Below are 22,352 nucleotides of genomic sequence, written 5' to 3' on the forward strand. Positions count from 1 at the left end.
GAAATAGAATAGGAAAAAATGATCAAAAGAAACTTAGGTATGCATATAATTTCAGATGTTTGGTTTGTGGGGATTCACTTGAGGATGGGTATGAGTAAATAAAATGTTAGATTCATTGAAATTTAACAGACATTTCAATAGCAAATAAATGAATAAATGAACAAATTAATAGATGAAGGAATAGATGGATTTCAAGGAGACAAGTGCCACCAAATGCTAATTGTAATTGAATGCTACTTTAAAAAGTTTTGATTTCCTAAGGACTGTGGCTATACAGAAAACCTTACTGATTAAAACCCACCAAGGGAGTCCTAGATCTCAACTTTGGAAAAATATCCATAATAGAAAATAAAATATATGAAATTTTTTATGGAGACAGAAAGGGAGAGAGAGAAGAGAAACAATCAATAGAAGATAAAGGATCAGAGGTGTGTGAGGATGGGGACTCTATGGCCTAAAACAACCAATAGAAAAGCCCCAATTGCCAAAAGATCTCAAAGAACAAAAATGGCTAAGGACAAGTTAATTTCATGTCTATTATTGAAATATAAACCCCTCTTGTATGTACTCATCACCAAATATTCATTAAGGGTATTCTACACCAAAGTTCTGGGTATGGTTAGAATTTTTATCAAAATCATGAAGGGATCTCAGATTCTCCTTTTGTTAAAAAATATAATTTGGCAAAAATAGCCTAAAACTATATACCAAAATATTCCAGTCACAGATCACAGTATCTCTGTGGTAACTCTGATCTGGTGATAGCTTGTCTCAGATTAACCTTCTTGTAGATAACAGCTATGAACTTGGAAAAAATGGGGAAAATAGGTGTTGACTATTGAAGTGTCAGTACATGAGAATATGAGGCTGCTAAAACAGTTGTTAAAGAGGGAAGCCGCAGAGGGGTTAGAAACAAATTTTGGGTCTAAACTCTCCTGAAATCTTTGACTAATAGCTTAATTATATGTACATAATGGAGAATCCAGTGAGCACAGTGGCAAGCAACAGCTAAAAAACTGTAGAAATTGTAGCTGCTAAAATTGCATATGTACCCCCAAAATTTGTATGAATAAATGGAAATTTTAGCTGCTTCCTACTATAGAGGAGACACACCTTGGAGTTCCCACCAAACTGAGGATTTGGTAAGCAGCCCACACTTCTTACAGAAATGTAAGAAAGGCCATCCATTTGCTTTTCTCTCCATTATAGGACTAAAGCAGTCACTCTAAAAAGAAGGGTGAGACTAACAAAGCATTAAGTCACACATCAAAAAAAAAATTCATTCATTAATTTAATGACTACCCCATTAGAACAAAAGCCAACACTCTTCATAGTCTTCACAATGCATCACCAACAATGTCCAGAAAAAGTTAAAAAATTACTAGAAGCAATCAGGAAAATTACTACTGATAGGAACTCTGAAGCACCCTCACAAGGAAAAAATGGTCAACAGAAAGATCATAGGATAACTAGGATGTAGGAATTAAAAGGAAATGATTTTTAAAAAGCTATTATTAACATTTTATTTGACTAAATGGAAAATGTGATCATAATTAGAAAGCAAAAGGGGAGTCTCAGCACAGAAGTAGAAATAATAAAACAAAACCAAATGAAAATTCTGCAATTAAAAAGTACGATATCGGAAATGAAAAATGCAATAGATATGTTTAAGAGCAGAATAAATGTAGAAGAACGCAGAATTAATGAACTTGATGATAGATCAATAGGACTTCTCTAATTTGAAAGAACAACAAAATGAGTAAGAATCGAATAGAGACTTAGTCATGTAAGGGAAATACCAAGAAGTTATTGGAGTCCCAAAAGAATAGTATAGAAAGAGGGGGGTAAAAAATATATTTTTAAAATAATGGACAAAATTTCTCCAGTTTTGGAAAAATATTAATTTATGAATACAAAAATCTCAGTGACCCCAAAGCAAAATAAATGCAACAAAATCACATTAGCTACATCATTATCAAACTGCTTAAATGTTAAGATAAAAAATTTGAAATGTGTCAGAAGAATTTATATATTTCTTTTTTTTTTTCTTGTTTCTGGCTTCTTTAATGTTTTTGAGTTTCACCCACATTATAGAATATATCAGTACTTATTTTTTAATGGCTGAATTCCATTGTATGAATGTAACACAATTCATTCATCGTCTTGTGTGCATTTGGGTTGTTTCTACCTGCTAGCTGTTGCGAATAGTACTGTTTTGAATATGTGTATATGGATTTGTTTGAGTACTCTGAGTACTTAATTTGTTATAGCTTCTATATTGACCACATTATACATTCTTTTGTAACATCCAATTAATTCCAGATATATATATTCAAAGCAAAAAGTCTTCAAAGAACCCATACTATACATATAAATATAGAACAAAATTTTTAGACACACACAAAAAATAACTATATCAGGAAAAAACAGAGGTCCTACTTGTTTGAGTTACAGAAGTTCTCCCCAGGATACCATTTACCTACAGATTTGATTAGCCTATCTATATATTTCTGACATAAGACCTAATGGTACAAATGGTGGCTTATGTCTCATAAAGACAAAAACAAAAAAAAAAAAAAAAAAAGCAAAAAACAGGTATCAGACAACAAAAGAATGATATTTTAAAAATGAAAAATAGTAGAGCAACTAATGCTTCTATACTTCTATGTCCAGAGAAAATATCATTCAAAAGTGAAGGAAAAATATCTACTTTTTCATAAAAGCAAAACCTGAGATAATTTATGTGACCGTAATTAGCCTACAAGAAATGCTGAAGGAAGTTCTTCGGTCAGAAGGGAAATGACACCAGTTAGAACTCATAACCACAGAAATACATGAAGAAGACCAGAAACAATAAATATGTGATATGGCTATGTGGACTTTTCTTAATTTAAATATCTATTGGCTCTGTAAGTAAAATTAATAAAATAAATTGTGAGGTTTATAATGTAAAATATTTAAAATATGTAGCTATCAAACGTATGACAATGACAAAATGAACCATAGAGAAATACATGGAATATACTTCTTTAAATTTCAGATATTTTATGCAAACTTATATAATAATGAGTAGATCTAATGCAAATACCAAAAATAACTCAAACAATTCAAAACAATTTTAAAAAGAACACATTTGTAGAACTTGAACTAGCTACCTTCAAGACATAAAGTAATATTAATCAACACAGTATGGTAATATTATGATAATAGATAAATAAATCAATGGAAGAAAATAGATTCCAGCACATAGGATCAAGTAATTTTTGAAAAAGCTTCCAAGGCAATTCAAAAATAGTAAAGAAAGTATTTCAACAAATAATTCGGGAAAATATTACTAAATATATGAAGAAAATGAACTTTGAATTATATTACACATATAATTTAAGATGAATCATAAACACAAAGGTATAAACTAAAATTATAAAATTTGTGCAATAAAACAGGATAATATCTTCGTGATCTTTAAGTAGACATGGTTTCATAGATAGAATGCAAAATGTACTAACATACGGTTTAAAAATTGCTAATTTGGATTTCATCAAAATTAAAATCACCTGCTTATCCATGAATACCATTAATGAAATGGAAAGTCGAGCTATTGACTGAGAGATAATATTTGTTATACATACATCAAATAAAGAAATTGTATGTAAAATACATTAAGAACTCCTGTAACTCAATACTAAAAAGACAAACAATTCAAGAAAAATATACACTGAAGAACTGAACAGAAACTCCCCTAAAGGAGATAAGACGTTTCTTACTTTGCATATCCCATATGCTTAAATATCTGTGTCTATGGATAAGTTAAATAACATTTGTCTCCCCCAAACAGGGTTTAAATTTATCATATTCTATTAACTATAAGTAATTTTATTAAAAATAAAACTTTGCTTCTAGCTTTTTCATTCACAAAATTATTACATAAGTAGCAGTCGCACATCAGAATCAGTAACTAATCAACGACGTCATTTCTTTCAAAGGCTGCCATTGGTCATTGGGAATTTATCATTCAGTTCATGCACAGACAGCAAATTATCTAGTTGTGTTGCCCCTTTGTGTCCCAGTGAGGGACTCATGTGACACTGGCCAAAAATACGTAGCAAAGAAAAAGTGATGATGCTAGAAGTGAAATTTGACTCAAATATAAATGGAATTTTAAAACATATAGCAGCTGTGGGAAAGATGACACTATTGCTATTCAAGAAACTAGGCCTTAAGCCCGGTTAACTCAGCAAAGGCGAACTCAAAGACGTAAAGGAGAAAACTGATTGTGATGAAAAGTAGGAAGATGTTCCCAAGAAAGTAATGCTACCAAAAACTTGACATTAAGGGAACTCTTGCAGATATTTTATAACAGTGAGAGTGTAAAGGATAAAAGCTTAGAAGCTGATCTAAACATTGAAAAGAATGTAAACATTTGTCAAGACACAGAAAAGATATCTTCTCTTTTATTGTAAACTAAACAATGACAAAAAGAAAACAACTACTCTTGATAAGCATTCTACAAAAAAAAACTTTAATTCCCAATGATTTTAATGTTTTAAATCAGTGCACTAAGTCTAGATAAGTATTGATTTTATTACTTTTTTATTTTCCTATATATTTATAACTGACAGTTTTAAATGTTATAACAAAAATATTTGAATATCATAGAACAACCATGATCTTCCCCATTGGTTATTAAGATTTCTTTACACAAATGCAGATTGTATAGTAAGTTTTATGATCTCAGACTACCACGTGAAACGAAGACTGCCTGTATAAGAATGGCCATTAACAACATGAAAGTATCTAACAACATTAATCATTAGGGAAATACAAATTAAAATGTCAATAAGATGGATACTCTTTTACACCAACTAAAATGACTAAATCAAAAAGATTAATAACACTAAATTCTTCTGAATGAGAATTGAACTCATACCTTGCTTTAGATGTGTATTTAACATAGTACAACCACTTTAGAAAATTGTTAGTTTCCTGAAAATTAAAGATATATCTAGGCAATGACCCAGCAATTCTACACATAAAAAAAAAAAATTTGTACCAAACTATCTATAAAAATTTTATTCATAACAGTTAGTTTGAGACACTCTATATATCCACCAAAAGAAAACAGGCACACAAATAACAGAAAGTCATATGATAGAAAATGACTCAATAATAAAAGAGCAAATTATTGAAACCATAGCAACACACATTTCAAAATTATGTGGAAAGAAATAGAAGAAATAGTCCACATATAAAAGAATACCTAGAGCTTAAGAACAAGTGAAACTAATCTGTGTTGATTGAAATCAGAACAGTGGTTGTCTTGAAGAGTGGGTATACAAGAGAATATTCTATGAAAGAAGGAAATGAGGAAATGTTCTGCCTGTTGATTCGATGGTTGTTATGTGGGTGGAAGCATTGGTCAAAATTCACTTTATTATACACATAAGTTCTGTGCGTTTCACTGTATATAAATTTCTCATAAGTAGAAAACATAAAAAAATAAAAAGAGAAAGTATTTCCCATGAAAATGTACCAGTAATATTCAAAGTAAGTCACAAATTATGCATGTATAGAGAAATTAAAAGTACTAGCACTAATACTTTCTTGATAACAGTTTATATATCTAGACTTTAAATAGAAAAGCTAATTATGAATTTTACTGTATTTCTCACATGTACATACTAGAAAGGAAGCCTTAGTGATGAGCCCAAGAATGTCAACTATTTTCAACCATCATCTGTTACCTGTTAAATCTATAGGTAAATTTCCCAATAGTACTTCTGAGAATTGCATCCTATCCCACTTTTTAGGTGAGTGATTGAACAGTTAAAGGTTTCTCTGGAATACCATCCTTAATATAAAATTAGTTTTAAATTTCATGTCTAAAAAATGTTAGATGCCCCATACACAATGAATACCATTAATGTAACTGTGCTTAAAAAAATTATAAAATGGGATCTTGGTTTTTTTTTCTGTAAACACCATCTAAAGTAGGTTAATTTAGAAATAAAGCTTCATAAAATTGGGCAGAAAAATTTAAATATATCCTTTAATTGACATAGATTAACATGCATCTAGATAGAATAATATTGGTATCTTTTCAATATCATAAATTACTTTTAAAGAAGTAATTCTTCTGAATACAGCATCCAGACACGAAACCAGTGAGTGACTTATTCAAGGTTGCAGTGAGGAGGTGATGAAAATTCAAATTGCAATAACTTATTAATGTACTAAAAATGTGACTTTTACTTTATTTTTAGAAGTATTTAAAGTCATAGTGGCCGTTACTTATGAACATATTTATAAAACAGCTGTCTCCCCAAATTTGCATGTTTGGTGTGCCATAGAACTTACAACATTTGAAATTCACTAAGTTGAGCTTTACAGTAAGGTGAACAGCCTTCTATCCTTTCAAATCCTTTTCTTTGTATTTACATTGCATTGATTTTCAATTAAATATAAATTAGTGTAACTTTTAAGACATTTGTTGTCATTAAAATTCATTTATTCTACATTTCAGAATGTTAACACCAGTAGTAAGCTTTTTTGGGTGAAGTTTATAACCTCATACGAACAACAGGCACATTTTGAAACTTTTCAAAGTTTCAAAACCACAGTAATGTGGTTACTAGACAGGAAAAAAATGAAAGAAAAAGGGCTTTTGCACACACACACACACTTAATTTACTTAAAAAGAGAAGTAAAAGAGAACGAGAAAAAAATGGGCAGGTTGATATGTACAGGCTGTTATGAAAAGTATCAGCTACAGCTGCATAGGATAGGAATGGAAAAGTAATAAGATATACCCCAGTTCCTAAACAAGTTAATAAAAAGGCTGCTCAAAGAACAGCTGGCATTAGCTGGAACTTGAACGAAGCCAAGGGTGGCTTTCTGAAGTCCACTTAATGAAAAGTATTAGAGCGTCAATAGGATCGAGGAGAATTATGCAGAGTAACTGAAATTCATTTTTTATTAAAGCAACTACATTTAAACAACTTTTAAATTTATAATATAGACTTTGATACCTAAGACAATTTCAAAATAGCAAACATTACACTTTTGGAAGCTATCCAGATTAAAAAACAACAACAACAACAACAACAACAAACCACTCTGAGTCTAGGGACTTGAAATATTTCCCAGAAAGGCTTTAGTGTTTTATAGATCTTATAATAGTAACTCATAATATTTTTGGTTTTATAGGCGAATCACAGATTTGATGATAGAAATTTAGTTTTCCTGAATTTTAAAACCATTTTTGGACAAAAGTATGTATGCACTCACATCATAAACATGTTTGTAGATACAATGAGGGAAATCCTATAATGGAAATAAATTTCCCTATCTCCAATGACTCTATTTGGACACTGAAATAATGGAAGACAGCTAGTCTTATTCCCTCCCATGAACACATGTGATTTATTAAATTTCTAAGGTAGGGGAGACATCATAACATATCAGAAAGAATTCTGGACTAGTAGTAACTTTGTTAACAACTTACTGTAGCAAACCAAGCAGACATTAACCTCTGTGCTTTGTTTCCCGTAACTGCAAAATAAAATAACTAAATGAGGTTATCTATGATATTCAATGAAGACCTAAAATTCTATCATTCTAAATTTCAAAAACATCAGAAAATATTTGATTCATCATAGTCATCCCAATAATCCCCAGCACAGTACTTTATATGTATTAAATATCTTGCTCTTTAATACATGGGTAAAAAGAGTATCAGTCATGATATTAAAAATATATCCATAGATGGACTTCTACCTTAAGGAAAATGGAGTAGGTACACTTTTCCTATTTCTCCCACTATGAAAACCATAGATATTAAATATAAAACAACCAAAAGAAAATGCTAAAAAGGAGAGATAAGATGACAGGCCAGCCAGAGAGCCAGAGAGGCCAGGACCCTACAGGGGGGTGATGGTGAATCTTGTTTTCCTTTTGCCTCATATATCCCAGAAGCCAGCAATCCGGAAATGCTAACTAAAAAAGGCCCAGTAAAAATCTGCTCTCTACAACAGTCATGCACTCGTAATAATTAAAAATAATTTTTTTAAATATCTGCTCTCTTTAGCCAAAAAATAAAAACCATGATAAACAATACAGTCTAGCAAGACAGAAAATTTTTAGACAATAACTACCACACCTACTCCAGTATTTCTAATACTGGTAATTTTTATCTTTTTTCATTTTTCTTCTTTGCTGGATTGCTAGAGATTCTTCAATTGTATTTATCTTTTCAAACAACCAGTTCTTTGTTTCACTGATTTTTTCCTATTGTTTTTCTATGTTCACTTTCATTTATTTCTGTAATTATGTCTATTATCCTTTTTCTTCTGCATGATTTGGATTATCTTCCTTTACTATTTCTAGACTTTTTTTGGAGGAGTTTATATTATTGATCTAAGATATTTCCTCATTTCTAGAGATATGCTGAATATTCATTTCAATTCAGTAATTTTCAATTTTAGCACACTCGGTGCTGAATTTTTCTCTCTCTCTTTTTTTAATTCCCTAACTTCCTTGTGGACCCATGAATTATTTAGAAGTGCCACTTTTGCAAGTGGTTTCATATTATGTTTCAACTCCAACTTTGCATTCTGAGAACACATAAATGTAATTGCAAAACTCAGTAAAAAGAATTCTGTAGGCTGACAGTTTCACTAGAGAATTATTCTGAATGTTTAAAGGATAACTAACACCAATTCTATACAATCTATTCCAAAATTAGAAGAAATTAATATATATGAAGCTAGTGTTACCCTTACACAATAAAAAGTCAAAAAAAGTATATGTGAAGGCCAAGAGAAATTGATATCCAGGAACCCAAGTATAGTTCAACATTAGAAAATCTATCAGAAATCACCATATTAACAAGCCTGCAAAGACAAATCACTTGAACATCTATCCGATGCACATTCTGATGCGGAGCCCAAAGTCTGAACTTTGAGAAGCAATGCTCTTTAGAAGTAAAGAGATAGATCATATAACATGTCCAGTAAGTGCCTAATTCTTTGATTTAGAATCCATTCAGTCCTCGTCTATATTGCCTTTTAATACCAAGAAGATCCGATTCAAACTCCCAATTACAAATACCTAGACCTTAAATTCAAGCAGCTGTATAACAAGTACATATTGCCACTTTGATTATGTATCTCAGTTCTACTAATTAAATTCCTGCTTCATTCTTGTGACTAAGCTATCACATTGAGTACCGGTGAACTCGGTAATAATGAGTCCTGAACCTCTCTCATTTACTTCAGAATTACTGCCCTGCGTTTTATTTCCCAGTTCTCTAAGACTCAGCTCTTGTCCAATAATGGAGACCATTCTACCTGGTACCAGACCACCTGCTTAGATTCAAAACATTCTCTATTCTCAGACTTCACATTGCAAAGATAGGCTGCCCACCCACTGGGAAGAACCTGTTACTCTTTGGTGGACCTTTCTGACACTGTTTGCCTGGTCTTAAAAATTCTTGAGTAACATCCTACTACTGCCTCAAACTTACAGAGTATCAGAATAAGCTGGAGTTATGCTTCTAATTAGAGGTGAATTATAAGATATATTTTATCGCCAATGACAGTAAGTAAAACATCTGGAGTATTCTGAAGCATCTCCTACACATTATACCTTTCATTGTCACCTCTAGCCTTCAGATCTCCAAATATACATGTCTAATCTTTACTTTCCAGATAATAAACTTCAACTGTCAATGCATACATGGACTAAATTTTTATGTTAGAACCAACTTAATTAAAGTGAGCAGGTGGAAAGATGAGAATGAAGTTGTGTTGTTGATAAGGCTAGTTAGGATGTCATTACCAGAAGCAACGAGAGCATGATATACATTGGTGGCAGTCAAGTGCGAATTCCAGAAGGAGCAAAGTATAGAGCTGTGATGGAACTGAACTCATAATATCTGATTAGAAGTAGGACAGATGGAGAAAGGAATTATGTAAAACTATGAGGCTTGGGGTCCCATTGACTGCCAAGATCAGGCATACAAAAATGAGGAAAATAAGGAGATTTAATGTAACCTACATCCTCTACATTTTGGAAGTGATATGCCAAAGTGGTTCAACAATTTGAGTGCATATTCAAGAAATAAAATGCAAGAGAGAGTAGAATGAATTGATGGAGTAATGTTCTAGGGAGGTTATCTAGAGAGTATGAATCAGTGGTTCTCAACATTCTTAATGCCTTCTAATGCCATGACCCTTTAATACAGTTCCTCATGTTGTGGTAACTCCCAACCATAAAATTATTTTCATTGCTACTTCACAACTGTAATTTTGCTAGTTATGAATCATAATTTAAATATTTGATATGCAGGATGTATTTTCATTGTTACTAAGGGGTCACGACCCACAGGTTGAGAACCGCTGGTATACATGAAAATATGGATAAACCCTGAAGAGAGAAAAATCAATGTTCTCGATAGGATCAGTAAAATAACTAATAAGAACAAATAAGGAACTCCAATAACTCAATAGAAAAAAAATTAAATAATCTGATTGAAAAATGGACAAAGGATTTGAATAGACATTTCTCAAAGGAAGACATACAAATGGCCAACAGGCACATGAGAAATGTTTAACATCATTAGTCACTAGAGAAAAGCAAATCTAGACTCCAGTGAGATAACATCTCACCCCAAGTAAAATGAGCTTTTATCAAAAAAGCTGGCATCCATGCTGGCAAGGATGTGGAGAGGTGGCAACACCCCCCACACTGTTGATGACAATGTAAATGAGTGCAACCACTAAGGAAAGGAGTGTGAAGGTACCTCAGAAAACTAAAAACAGAACTACCATATGACCCAGCAATTCCACTGCTGGGTATAAATCCAAAGCCGGGAAATTCTGAACATTGAAAAGATATCAGTATTCCCAAGTTTGCTGCAGTTCTATTCACAGCAGCCAAGATTTGGAATCAATGTAAAGGTCCATCAGTGGATGAATGGATAAAGAAATTATGGTACATATACACAATGGAATATTATATAGGGACTAAAATAATGAAATCCTATCATTTGCAACAACATAAATGGAACTGGAGAACATTATGTCACGTGAAATAAAGCAAATACAGAAAGACAAATCCCACATGTTCTCATTCATATGTGGCAGCCAAATATCAAACACAATCGATCCCATGGAGAAAGAGAGTAGATGATAGTTACCAGAGGCTGGGAAGCATAGCAGGGAGGTGGTTAATAGGTACAAAGATACAGTTAGATAGAATGAACAATATCTCATAGCACAACAATGTGACTACAATCAACAGTGATTCAGGGCATGCTTTAATTAAAAGAGTGGAATTGAAATGTTTGTAACATAGAGAAATGATTAATGCTTGAGGTGATGGATACCCCAATTACCCTGATTTGATTAATTCATACTGTATGCCTATATCAAAACAACACGTGTGCTATAAATGTATACAACTATATGTATCCAAAATAATTAAATAAAAAATTAAAAAACAAATAAGTAAGAAGATAAAATATGGATGATAGAGGGAGAAGACTAGATACAGAAAGACAGCAAAATTTTCCTATGGTACAGGGTGTATAAACATGTTTCCTATAAAGTATAAACAAAGAATACATAGATTAGAGAGCAGCTATGGAAAAGGAATTTATCTGACCAAAGCAGAACCATTTCTGTTTTTTCTAGCAATATTCAGCAGCTTGAAAAACAACAGGGGGGTCTTCTCAGAGTTAGGAATCTTCCTGGACAAAGACTAACAATGGCCTGGTATGGAATCAAGGGAGCAAAAGAAATGGTATTGAAAGGCAATCATTCCAGCCCAGAAGCGGGAACACTGTATTCCAAAGGAAGGTTACAATGGGAGGATGAGAAGGAAAGGATGCTGAGTTTGATGCTGAAATCAGACAGAAGGAAGACTTTGTCTTGAAGTTCTGGGTTTACAGCCTCAAGGGTAGTGATGCAGATTTCAAAAGGGGAGAAGGTTGAAAGATGATTCCAAGATAAAAAAAAAATCTGGATGTGCCAGAGGTTAATAATTATGCCAATATCCACAGTTCCCATTAGGCCACACATCCAGGGAAGTCATGTTATCAGGAAATAATCGGGTATTAATTTATATAAATGGGTAGAATAGGGGGAAAGTATAAGAATGAAGGAGATGATGACATAGCATAATGTCATAGTGGAGCAACTTACAGAGAGTGAGAAATTGTTTTGCTGACTAGAGCATAGCAACCCAGATAAGTTTATTCCAATAACATGAAAGGTAAAGACTAGGATGTAGGGAAGAAAATGAATGAAAAGGAGTCTGATATTGCAAACCTTTAGAGTCCAGGGAAGTATTTCATAAAAACAATTAAGAAAAAAATACAGACCAAAAGGATTGCATGTTTGTTCCTTCTTTCAAATTACGATAAAGCAAAATTCAATAAGTGGGTATCTTTAAAATTTGTGGAAACACAGTAAAGCAGATTTTCTCTCCTTTTTTTCCTCCTTTCAACCCGTCAATATCTTGGGGAAAAATCACAGCTGGTACTCAGGCAACTACGAGTTTAAAAAAGTATGGCGTCATTTTTAATATGTGTCTTGTATCTTTAGATAAATGTACTATAAAGATGACTAATTGTTTCGACAATTGTATGCCACAATTAGATACATGTTTCATGTTAGTTGGTTGTTTGAAGTTAGTTACCTGCTTCAGGTAGCGTGCTGATGTGGCACGAGCTTTCATTCCCGTCACCAGCTGAGGTTGAAGCTTGCACTTTAAAGACGTATGAGGTATTGGCAAGGAGCTTTGTGAAAATGTACATGTGATCTTGGGGAGAGACTTTTGTAGAATTCTTTTCAAGTGTTATCATATAATGAGTAATTATTCCATTTGCCTTTTTGGGTGGACTCCATTTTACTAAAACTGACTGCCAGCTAGTTGCCAAACACTGTATATTCTGCACAACATCTGGAACTTAAGAGATAAACATATGCCCAAAGTTAAAATGTTTACACATATAGTAGTAGATAAGTGATTGAATTATGTGGTTATTAGGTAAAATCATATTTAAGAATAGAGATGGAATGTAAATTTAATATATCAACTTTTCAATGTGTGCTTAAGAAGTTCTTAACATACACTCACTCAGAGGGCTGTGGCCCATTTTTTTACGCTATCTCATTAATCCTTGCAATATTGAACTGATCACATCAGAGGACATTTATAGGAGACCTTTTCTTGTTACAGTAAGAAGACAACGGTAGCAGGAAATTAGCACATAGTCAATTCATGGATTAGAAATAATGAACATCGGGGCGGTGCCTGTGGCTCAGTCGGTAAGGTGCCGGCCCCACATACTGAGGGTGGCGGGTTCAAACACGGCCTCGGCTGAACTGCAACCAAAAAATAGCTGGGCATTGTGGCGGGCGCCTGTAGTCCCAGCTACTCGGGAGGCTGAGGCAAGAGAATCGCTTAAGACCAGGAATTGGAGGTTGCTGTGAGCCCCACTCTACCGAGGGCCATAAAGTGAGACTCAGTCTCTACCAAAAAAAAAAAAAAAGAAATAATGAACATCAAAAAAAGTAACTTGCTACCATTATGGAAAACATAGTGACTTAAAGTATATTCGAGTAACCTCTGAATTGCCTGCAATACTCTCCCTTGATCTAAATTGATTTCTTGTAAACCTTTCCTCTTCTGTAAAATAAAGGCATCAACTAAGGGAAAACACTTCGGGGATGTGTAAAATTAAAGAAAAGATAATTTATGTGTTGATCAAAGAACCTGGAAATTAAATTACATCAACTATTCACTTAAATATTTTCAAAAACATGTAACAATTATTTTCATAAAATAACACGAGACAGTTGATGATTTGCTTAAATTTCGTTTATAAACCTAGACCTTGTAGACATCTACTTCACTAACTCTGTGAACCTCAAAATAATTAACCAGTGGTTATTATAGCCCTTATAATAAATATTTTATTTTATTTAACCAGAGCATAGAATTTTATAGAACAATTTTATCTTACTGATAAAAATATTTGTTGGTCTACAGGGTGCTTTCTACAAGATTAGTCTTGATTTTTATTAACCTTATATATAAATATCTTTAAAATGCTTTTTCCTTATATATTGAATATTTTTATGAACTGTCACTCATTTGCAACATGCATTTTATATTACCATGCACACTTGATGTGAGAAGGCTGAGGTTCTAGTCAGTTCTTCACTCATTTTCTTACGGCCCTTTTTATCTAATCTGCCTGAGTCATGGCATCTTCATCTGTAACATGGGAATGCTGGCAACAGAAATATTTACGGACCATCTACTGTGCATTCAACACTCTACTAAGTGCTTTATGCATATATGGGCCTTTTTGAATACTTTTGACACAGCTTGTGAGATGACTACTCCTGTGCACTTTTTTTCTGTGAAGGAAAAAATGTCTTAAAGGAGTCATGGGCCTTTGCTAAGATTATACAACTAGTAAGTCATGGAGCTTGCATTCAAATCTAGACCCTGATTTCATAGTATGTGCTTTATCCATTATAAATTTATTTATTTAGCTTGTCTTAGAGTCACACTAAGTAAAAAATGTTTTGGACAGTAGTCACTGATCTGAATTTAGAAATTCACTAAAACAGCAGGAAGTGCATCCAGATGGGCCTAGAAGAAATGACTACAACAGAATCTTGCACTCCTTCAATAAACATTCACTAAAAAAGAATATATGGAAAATATGTCCTTAAGGGATTGGCCAAGGCTGGGCACGGTGGCTCATGCCTGTAATCCTAGCACTCTGGGAGGCCGAGGTGGGAGATGGCTTGAGCTTAAGTTGTGCAAAAGCGAGACTCTGTCTCTACTAAAGATAGAAAATTAGTCAGGCATTATGGTGGGCACCTGTAGTCCCAGCTACTTAGGAGGCTGAGGCGAGAGGATCACTTGAACTCAGGACTTTGAGGTTGCTGTGAGGTAGGCTGAGGCCACCATAGCATCCTAGCCTGGTCATTAGAAAGAGACTCTGTCTCAGAAAAAAAAAGAAATTGGCCCAGTTAAGATAAAGAAAAGTACATATCTCATTTCTAAGCCATTAATAAATATGTCATCAATAAAAACTATTCAATGTACACACAAAGGCAAAACATGGGCACGGTATGTGAATGTTCATGTCACAAGTAGGTAAACTGCTGATGAATCAGGCCCGGGGCATGTCATGGTGCCATCCACATCTTAACACAGGACTATGGAAGGAGAGGGCTCATATAGTGACTCACGCTCTCCAAATGTCACAAACTCATCTTCCTAAAGAAAATTACAGATATTGCTTTATAACTAAATCAATCTGTTAAAAGTGATAGCTAGTTAATTACCCTTCTTTTCCTCCAGATGTCTCAAGTAGTCCTAAGAATTAGGTAATTTCCACAGATCTCTAGAAGGCTACTTTATTCTGAAACTAGTCTTTTATTTCAACTTCCTCAGTTCAAAAGGAAAAATGGCATGTAAATATATATGTAGAAACACACGAACAGCATGTAATTTCAGACAAGACCCAGCCTGATCATAAAGTCCTGAAATTCAACTTTCTTCTCAGGGAACCAAGTAGTCCATTATTTAGTAATAATGATATTTCATGACATAAACTGAGAAGAGGAAGGTAAATGTGTTAAACATAAAGAAAATATTTTAGGTTCAAAAACTTCGTCTAACCTGACTCTTGGGTTGTGAATTTTACTACATTACTAAATTGATTGCCATTTCCGACTTTGGTAAAGGCAGATATGCTGATAGAGTAGGTGCTTACTGGTTCCAGCCCAACGAGTTTGGCTTCAGTTTGAAAACCTGAAATATTCTGAAAAGCAGAGAAAAAAATTCTTAGTCACAATGCACTATAAAAAAAAATTTGGTTGACATTGGAAGAACTATTTTAATACATCAAAGCTATTCAATGTCATATTTAACCTATGTTTAAGAAGCATAGTTTTAATTAAAATATAACAGATATTAACATGTGTTTTATACCATAGAGTATGCTCAGCATTGGAGAGAAGGTTGAACTGGGGAACTTCTTTGCCCTGAAAAATCTCACAATTGCCATATTTTTTAAATTGAAGTATTATGTTTTCATTTTGTTTCCTGATTTTTACTTGAAATTATATAATTATTCCAACAAGTAAATTTTAAATTTGCTAAAATTAAAGTCCCCAGTTTAAATCCAACTTGTGGGTGGTCAGAGATACTTGATTTTTCTTGGATTTATCTAAATTCATTTTGTAATACTCACCACACTCCTGTATAAATTAATTTCTTCTTCAGCTATTGTACATAGGCATTGGGAATACAGAGTGAATTAAAAAAACCTGGGAGATTTTCTAGCCAACTCCTATCTTTCTAAGTTGACACAATGAGAAATGAAAAAAGAACAAAAGAGTATCACAGTTGCTCAAGGAAGAATGTGCTTTCTCATAGAAAATTTTACCATTAAATATAAAATTTTCATTCAAATATTGTTCTAACCAAAAAAAAAGTGAAGATTGATGAATTATTCTATGGAAAGAGAAAGAACCCTCCTATGTCGTGTACATTTAAGAATATTACATTACATTTGGCAAAGTATAAGTTATATTGATTATTTATTAAACATTTCAGCACCAAAAATTTAGCAATTAACACCTGGGGTACTTACAATTAGACTCCTACAATCACTGGGAAGTCAGTGTCATTCTTTGGGGACTTACCAAATCTCCCCCCACCCCTTTTTTTCTCATTTTTCCTACTTACTATTTGCAAGGCATACTGCTAGATGATCATGAGATTATAAAGACACATAGAGATAGTACCTGCTATGAAGGAAGTTTTCTATTAACTAGAGAAATCTACAAACAATCCCTAAATGAGGAGAAACAAAACACAAAACAAGTAAATTTTGGTTAGGAAGGGACAGTATCACAGCAGTAAGTGCAAAAGTAGCTTATTATACAGTGAAAAGATTTACGTGAGAGGACGGCGTGAGACAGGGATGCAAGTGGTGAAAACTTACAAACCTACTCTGAATACTACACGTCTTAGAATGAACTTACTCTCATAGTCACATAATGGCACAGTGTTTTTTCATGCTTAACACTACCACCATGCTGAACAGATTTTTTATCTTTTTTAAAGCTCTGTGCAATAACAGCTGTAATAGCCAACATACTTAATCATATGCACAGTAAGTCTCTACGGCAGGACTTGAACCAGGTAATTTGATGTCAGAGCCCTTGTTTTACTAGAAATAAGGGTAAGTCTCTACGGCAAGACTTGAACCAGGTAATTTGATGTCAGAGCCCTTGTTTTACTAGAAATAAGGGTAAGTCTCTACGGCAAGACTTGAACCAGGTAATTTGATGTCAGAGCCCTTGTTTTACTAGAAATAAGGGTGTCTATGGTAAGGTTGCTTTTTTGAGGAATTACAGAACTTTGCCTAAATAAGTAATTTGTTTGGGCAGGTCTGAGTTATCTACTGATCTCACTGTCCGTGACACAACGGTAACATCTAAAGTGGTTCGGGAATGATTCTGCCTCCACAAACCCACCTTCAGGGTGTCCATAAAGTTCATGTGCAATCTACTATGTTAAACTATTTTAAATTGCACATGAGCTTTATGGCCACCCCGCATAATTTGAAAATAGAAAAAAATACAAAAATGGAAAATAATAGGAACTGATACTGTTGGGATATAGATGAAAGGCAAAGGGAAGAGAACAACCCACTAGGAGAAAAGCTAAACAGAGGGGGAAACAGACACAGTCAACTGTGTGGTAAGACAGCATGAGCATGCATTGAAAGGAATCTGAAAGAAAAAGAGTATGGAAATTGATGAAAAGAGAAAATAGACACAAATAAGTGATAAAAAGTAGTTGTTTTTAAAAAAAAAAGCCTATTCTCCTCCCCCCCCAAAATAATATATTTCATAGTTTATGGTACAGATTGCATTTTTGCAACTAGTGAGATATGAATGGCATGTTTTTCTAGAAAAAACAGTATTTGCAAATCCCAGAATATAACTTAGTCATATTCACATACTGCATACTGTTATTTCATGCTTAACACTCACAATGCTGAACAGATTTTCAATCTTTTTTTAAAGCTGTGTATAACAACAGTGATCATAGCTAACATATTTGTCATATGCACAGTAAGTCTCAAAGGCAGGACTTGAACCAGGTAATTTGATGTCAGCACCCTTGTTTTACCAGACACAGGGTATCTATGTTAGAGATTGCCATGTTGAGGAGTTACAATCATATATAGACATCCACACTTGAATACCCAGACACAATTATGTTAGGAATATGGCTAATTTAAGAAAAGAATTCTTTTGTCCTTTGGATATCTATTTCTCAATGACTCCTCCAGACAAAGCTAATAAAAAATGAGAAGATGTTAAGATTGAACCAGAGATAGATATTAGAGGGTTAGAGGCTTTGTGTCCTTAACAAAATTTCACACTTCTGGGAAAGAGATTCCATATTTATGATGGAGTAGTATAATTCAAATTCTATTCAGCCTAACAGATTTTAAAGTAATATCTTGGTTTCCAGAAGGAAAGCCATTGTTTGTAACGACACAATGTGACTCACTGCTTTTGATTCCTGCTATTCGTTTGTAAGCCACATATGCTATAGAAATGATTTACCATAGTCATAAATATAATACAGGTGACATTGAAGGAAATGTTTACTGCAATTATTTTGTACTCTTCTTGATATAACTTCTAAAAAGAGTATTTCAGGATTTCATTTGCTTTGAGGGAAAATAAAAAAGAAAATAATCATAAATACTAGTTAATTATGACATATTTTGGCAATTAGATGGGAGAAATCATAGGTATATATTGGAGACTCCTTGTTGCATTAGTTCTTTGGGCATTTTTCACTGATTCTAGATTCTAAAAACAAAGGAAGGAATGAGTGTTTAGTGTTGCAAATGAATTAGTATTGAAAGTAAAAAAAAATCAGAAGTCCAGTACAAACACTTTTCTGAAAAGAGCAAAAAGAATTACTTAGTACTTCTATTGCCAATAGATAGAAAAATATATCTTATTTTACAACAGGTTTTAAATTAGCCAGAACAAAATTACTATATACTTTTCAGCATTAACAAAATGATGCTGTTATTTCTTAAACTGTAGCTATCTAGAAATAACAAATTTAAGTGCATTGTTCTATGAAGTATTCAGCTTACATATCTGGCAAATGCTTGCTTGTGTTTCCTATATACACCTTTCAATTGTAGGAAATAAAAAGAAAAATTTCAAAAGATTGTCCTTGTTTAATTTAAAGCAGTCCATTTTCCCCATACATGTCAAAAGATTTTAATCTGATTCATGAATTTTTGAAATAAGCATACTACCATATCCACCTACCTTATAAAATATAGTATCAGTTTCATGTTCATGAATTTTAAAACTATAGACTTTAACAATACCGCCTGGAAGAGGACTTGGGCTCCATTTCAGCCACACAAAGTCTGAAGTGTAGTTGATTAAAGTCAAGTTTTGAGGAGGAGCTAAAGGTGCTGCAGGAAAAGACATCATAAAACTTACATTCATGAAACCTCCAGAATAAAAACAGACCGTGACTTTCTTGAAGACTAGTTAAGGAAGATTCATAAAATGATCCTATTTTAATTTCAGAAACAAATATAATAAGTAATTTTTTTTGTACTTGGAACACAGTAATTCCAAAGAAGCTTTAAACAGAAAGTGTAATTCTAAAGCTTGAAATTTCAATTCCAAAGTTCTTCTAAACAAAAAGAAAAGGGTCAGCAGAGCAGAGGAATAATCATAAGGCTGTTAGAAACAGACAATCAGACATCCTTTACTCTCCATGCTGTTCCTTAAAAAGAAAGACCAAGAGCTGTGACAGCGAAACAGCTTGAAGAAACGTGGATTCCGGCTTACCTGACTCATCTGTGTAAAAGAAAAGAACACTGGAAGGACCGAGTCCTTTTCTAGTTCTTGCGGCAGCAAAAAAACTATATAGTGTAAATGGTGAAAGTTCTTCCAATATTATATAGTTATCGAAAATAACAAAAGAATAATTTTCATTTGGTCCTTGTAAAATTAAATCATAACTTATTATCACACCATTTGGCTTTACTGGGGGATCCCATGACAAGAGTATTGAGGTAGAGGAAAGGTTTTTAAAAGTGTTGATTATTGGTGAAGTTTCTGGGACTATAAAAGAAAAAGAGAATTTTAAGTGAAACAAAAATGAATTCACATTACAAAGAAGAGGCTTCTTCAATCATCGTGAGAATTAATTTTATCATCAGATTATTCTAATTTTAAGAAACATAGAGCTTATTGTGTTTATTGAAAGGATAATTACTTGAGAATAAACAGAATCTATATAATTATAAAAATAATGTTTCCAATAAGAAAGCCATATAAATGGGAAGAACTACTGTCTGCTAAATAGGCAATGAAAGGGTCTGGCCTACCATCTTCTTCAGTTTTGATGTGCAGCTGAGCAGTATAGGTATCAGAGAATCCCTTTTCTGTTGATGGAGTGATTTTGAATATATAATCAGTGTATTTTTCCAGATTGTCAAAATATATGCTTCGCTCATAGGTAACTAGAGGTGGTCTCACGTAGCGAGGAGTCTGCTGTAAGCTCAATGAAACATAATAGAAGACTAGACCGTTTGGTTGAGCCGGTGGGACCCAGCTTACATTTACCGCAGTTGATGAAATAGACTCATAAGTCAGGTTTCCAACAAGCCCTTCAGGTACTATGATAGGTAATGGGCAAGATAAAAAAAATGATGTTACCCTAAATAGAAATTCAATTCACAAACTGAGTTTAGTTATTAGCATCATCAGCTCTTAACATCATTTAAAGGCAGATGTGGTAAACATTTACCTATTATAGAATATCTTCTAAATGATTGTTTTTAAAATAATTCAAAATAAATCCTGTCATCTTTAATATATGTGAATATTATTTTATATAATATTCTCTAGGCTTTTCTCTACCACTACGCAGAGCCTGGGTGTGTATAAATACATACGAATGTGTGTAGATATACTCTGATATGAAAATATCTTGAGAATTTACATTGTCTAAACTCTTTTTTTAGCTTTAGTTTCTTTCTTCTAAAAATTATCCTCATGATACACATGAGGAAACTGAGGCTCAGACCCATTAAGTTACTTTCCCAAGGTCGTGTTTGTAATCGGAAGACTTAATACTAGCAGCTTTTCCAATATCTATTTTCAGAATTTCTCTGGTCATAAGCCATCCAAACCAAATTTTTATAAGTAGAGAAATTACATATAAAAATTCTAATTATCAGATATTAGTTGTGTTGTATCACTAGACTCTATTAATGTAAATTTATCATCCACCTGGAACAGTATTAAGCAAGTACCTACTATTCAAGGTGCTATAATTATATCTGATATAATCGTATAGGTTGGCAAAAACTTTGGGAGAGATCTGCATCTAAGATGACACTGAACATAGATTGCACCAAAACATTTTTTAATAAAGACTCTCCAAATGCACATTTTCACACATTTATCATCTCTGATTTTTTTTTTTTGATGGACTTGGTCAATGATTCAAAGATTTTTCAACAACAAGGAATGTGTTCATTCCCATGATTATAGTATCTGATCTTCAGATAATAAACGTGGAATTTTACACTCAGCAGAAGGTTAGGCACACCATTTCTTAATAAGAGACTAATCTTTTCAAAAATAAACAAACAAATGGACAAAAGAAACAATTCCAGAGAAATGTGCAATGATCCACTTATCATTGTATTCTGAAAGCTGAAACCTAAAAAATATGTCAAGTGCTCCAGACATTAATTTTCTGAATACTCAGCACAAACTGGATTCGTTGGAAGTTGCCAATAAGGAAATTCTGGATTTAAAAAAAGAAATGATACTCTGGATATATTAGTAAAACGCAGTAAGATCTACATAGAGTCCTATGTGGATTCAACATCTGAAAAGGAAATAAGTTGTTAGAGATTTTTTTTTTTAATTCGTAAAGCAAATGGATAAGCATGTTAACTATTAAAAAGTTCTTCCATGCATGCAGAAGTATTTTTCACGCCCATCACTGGATGGCTGTAACATCTTTCAAAGCACTAAAAGAATTGGAAGTTTCATGAGTAGATAGTGATGGTTTTCATGAATAGAAGACGTTGTTATTATTGCAATCATTTTATAACTATTATAGTAAATGCAATTTAAAACTCCTATAATAAATACAATATATATTATCCTAAATATATACAGAAATAGAAAAAGTTTCTGAAATAATTAAAAAGTTTTAAATTGTCTTATTAAAGATTAGTA

General features: G+C 33.0%; 1 protein-coding gene across 1 annotated transcript in view; it reads right to left on the bottom strand.

Moving 5' to 3' along the window:
- The window catches only part of PTPRQ (protein tyrosine phosphatase receptor type Q), a 194,957-nt gene that overhangs the window by 108,942 nt on the left and 63,663 nt on the right, over window positions 1-22,352 (bottom strand). Inside the window, exons 21-25 of the mRNA XM_053585939.1 lie at window positions 20,483-20,773; window positions 19,941-20,216; window positions 19,404-19,555; window positions 15,706-15,847; window positions 12,697-12,966 (exon numbers count right to left, since the gene is read on the bottom strand). Coding sequence (XP_053441914.1) covers window positions 12,697-12,966; window positions 15,706-15,847; window positions 19,404-19,555; window positions 19,941-20,216; window positions 20,483-20,773 — 1,131 coding nt within the window. The remainder of the gene's footprint in view (window positions 1-12,696; window positions 12,967-15,705; window positions 15,848-19,403; window positions 19,556-19,940; window positions 20,217-20,482; window positions 20,774-22,352) is intronic.

This window comes from Nycticebus coucang, chromosome 3 (assembly GCF_027406575.1).
Source record: "Nycticebus coucang isolate mNycCou1 chromosome 3, mNycCou1.pri, whole genome shotgun sequence".
NCBI classification, from domain to species: domain Eukaryota; kingdom Metazoa; phylum Chordata; class Mammalia; order Primates; family Lorisidae; genus Nycticebus; species Nycticebus coucang.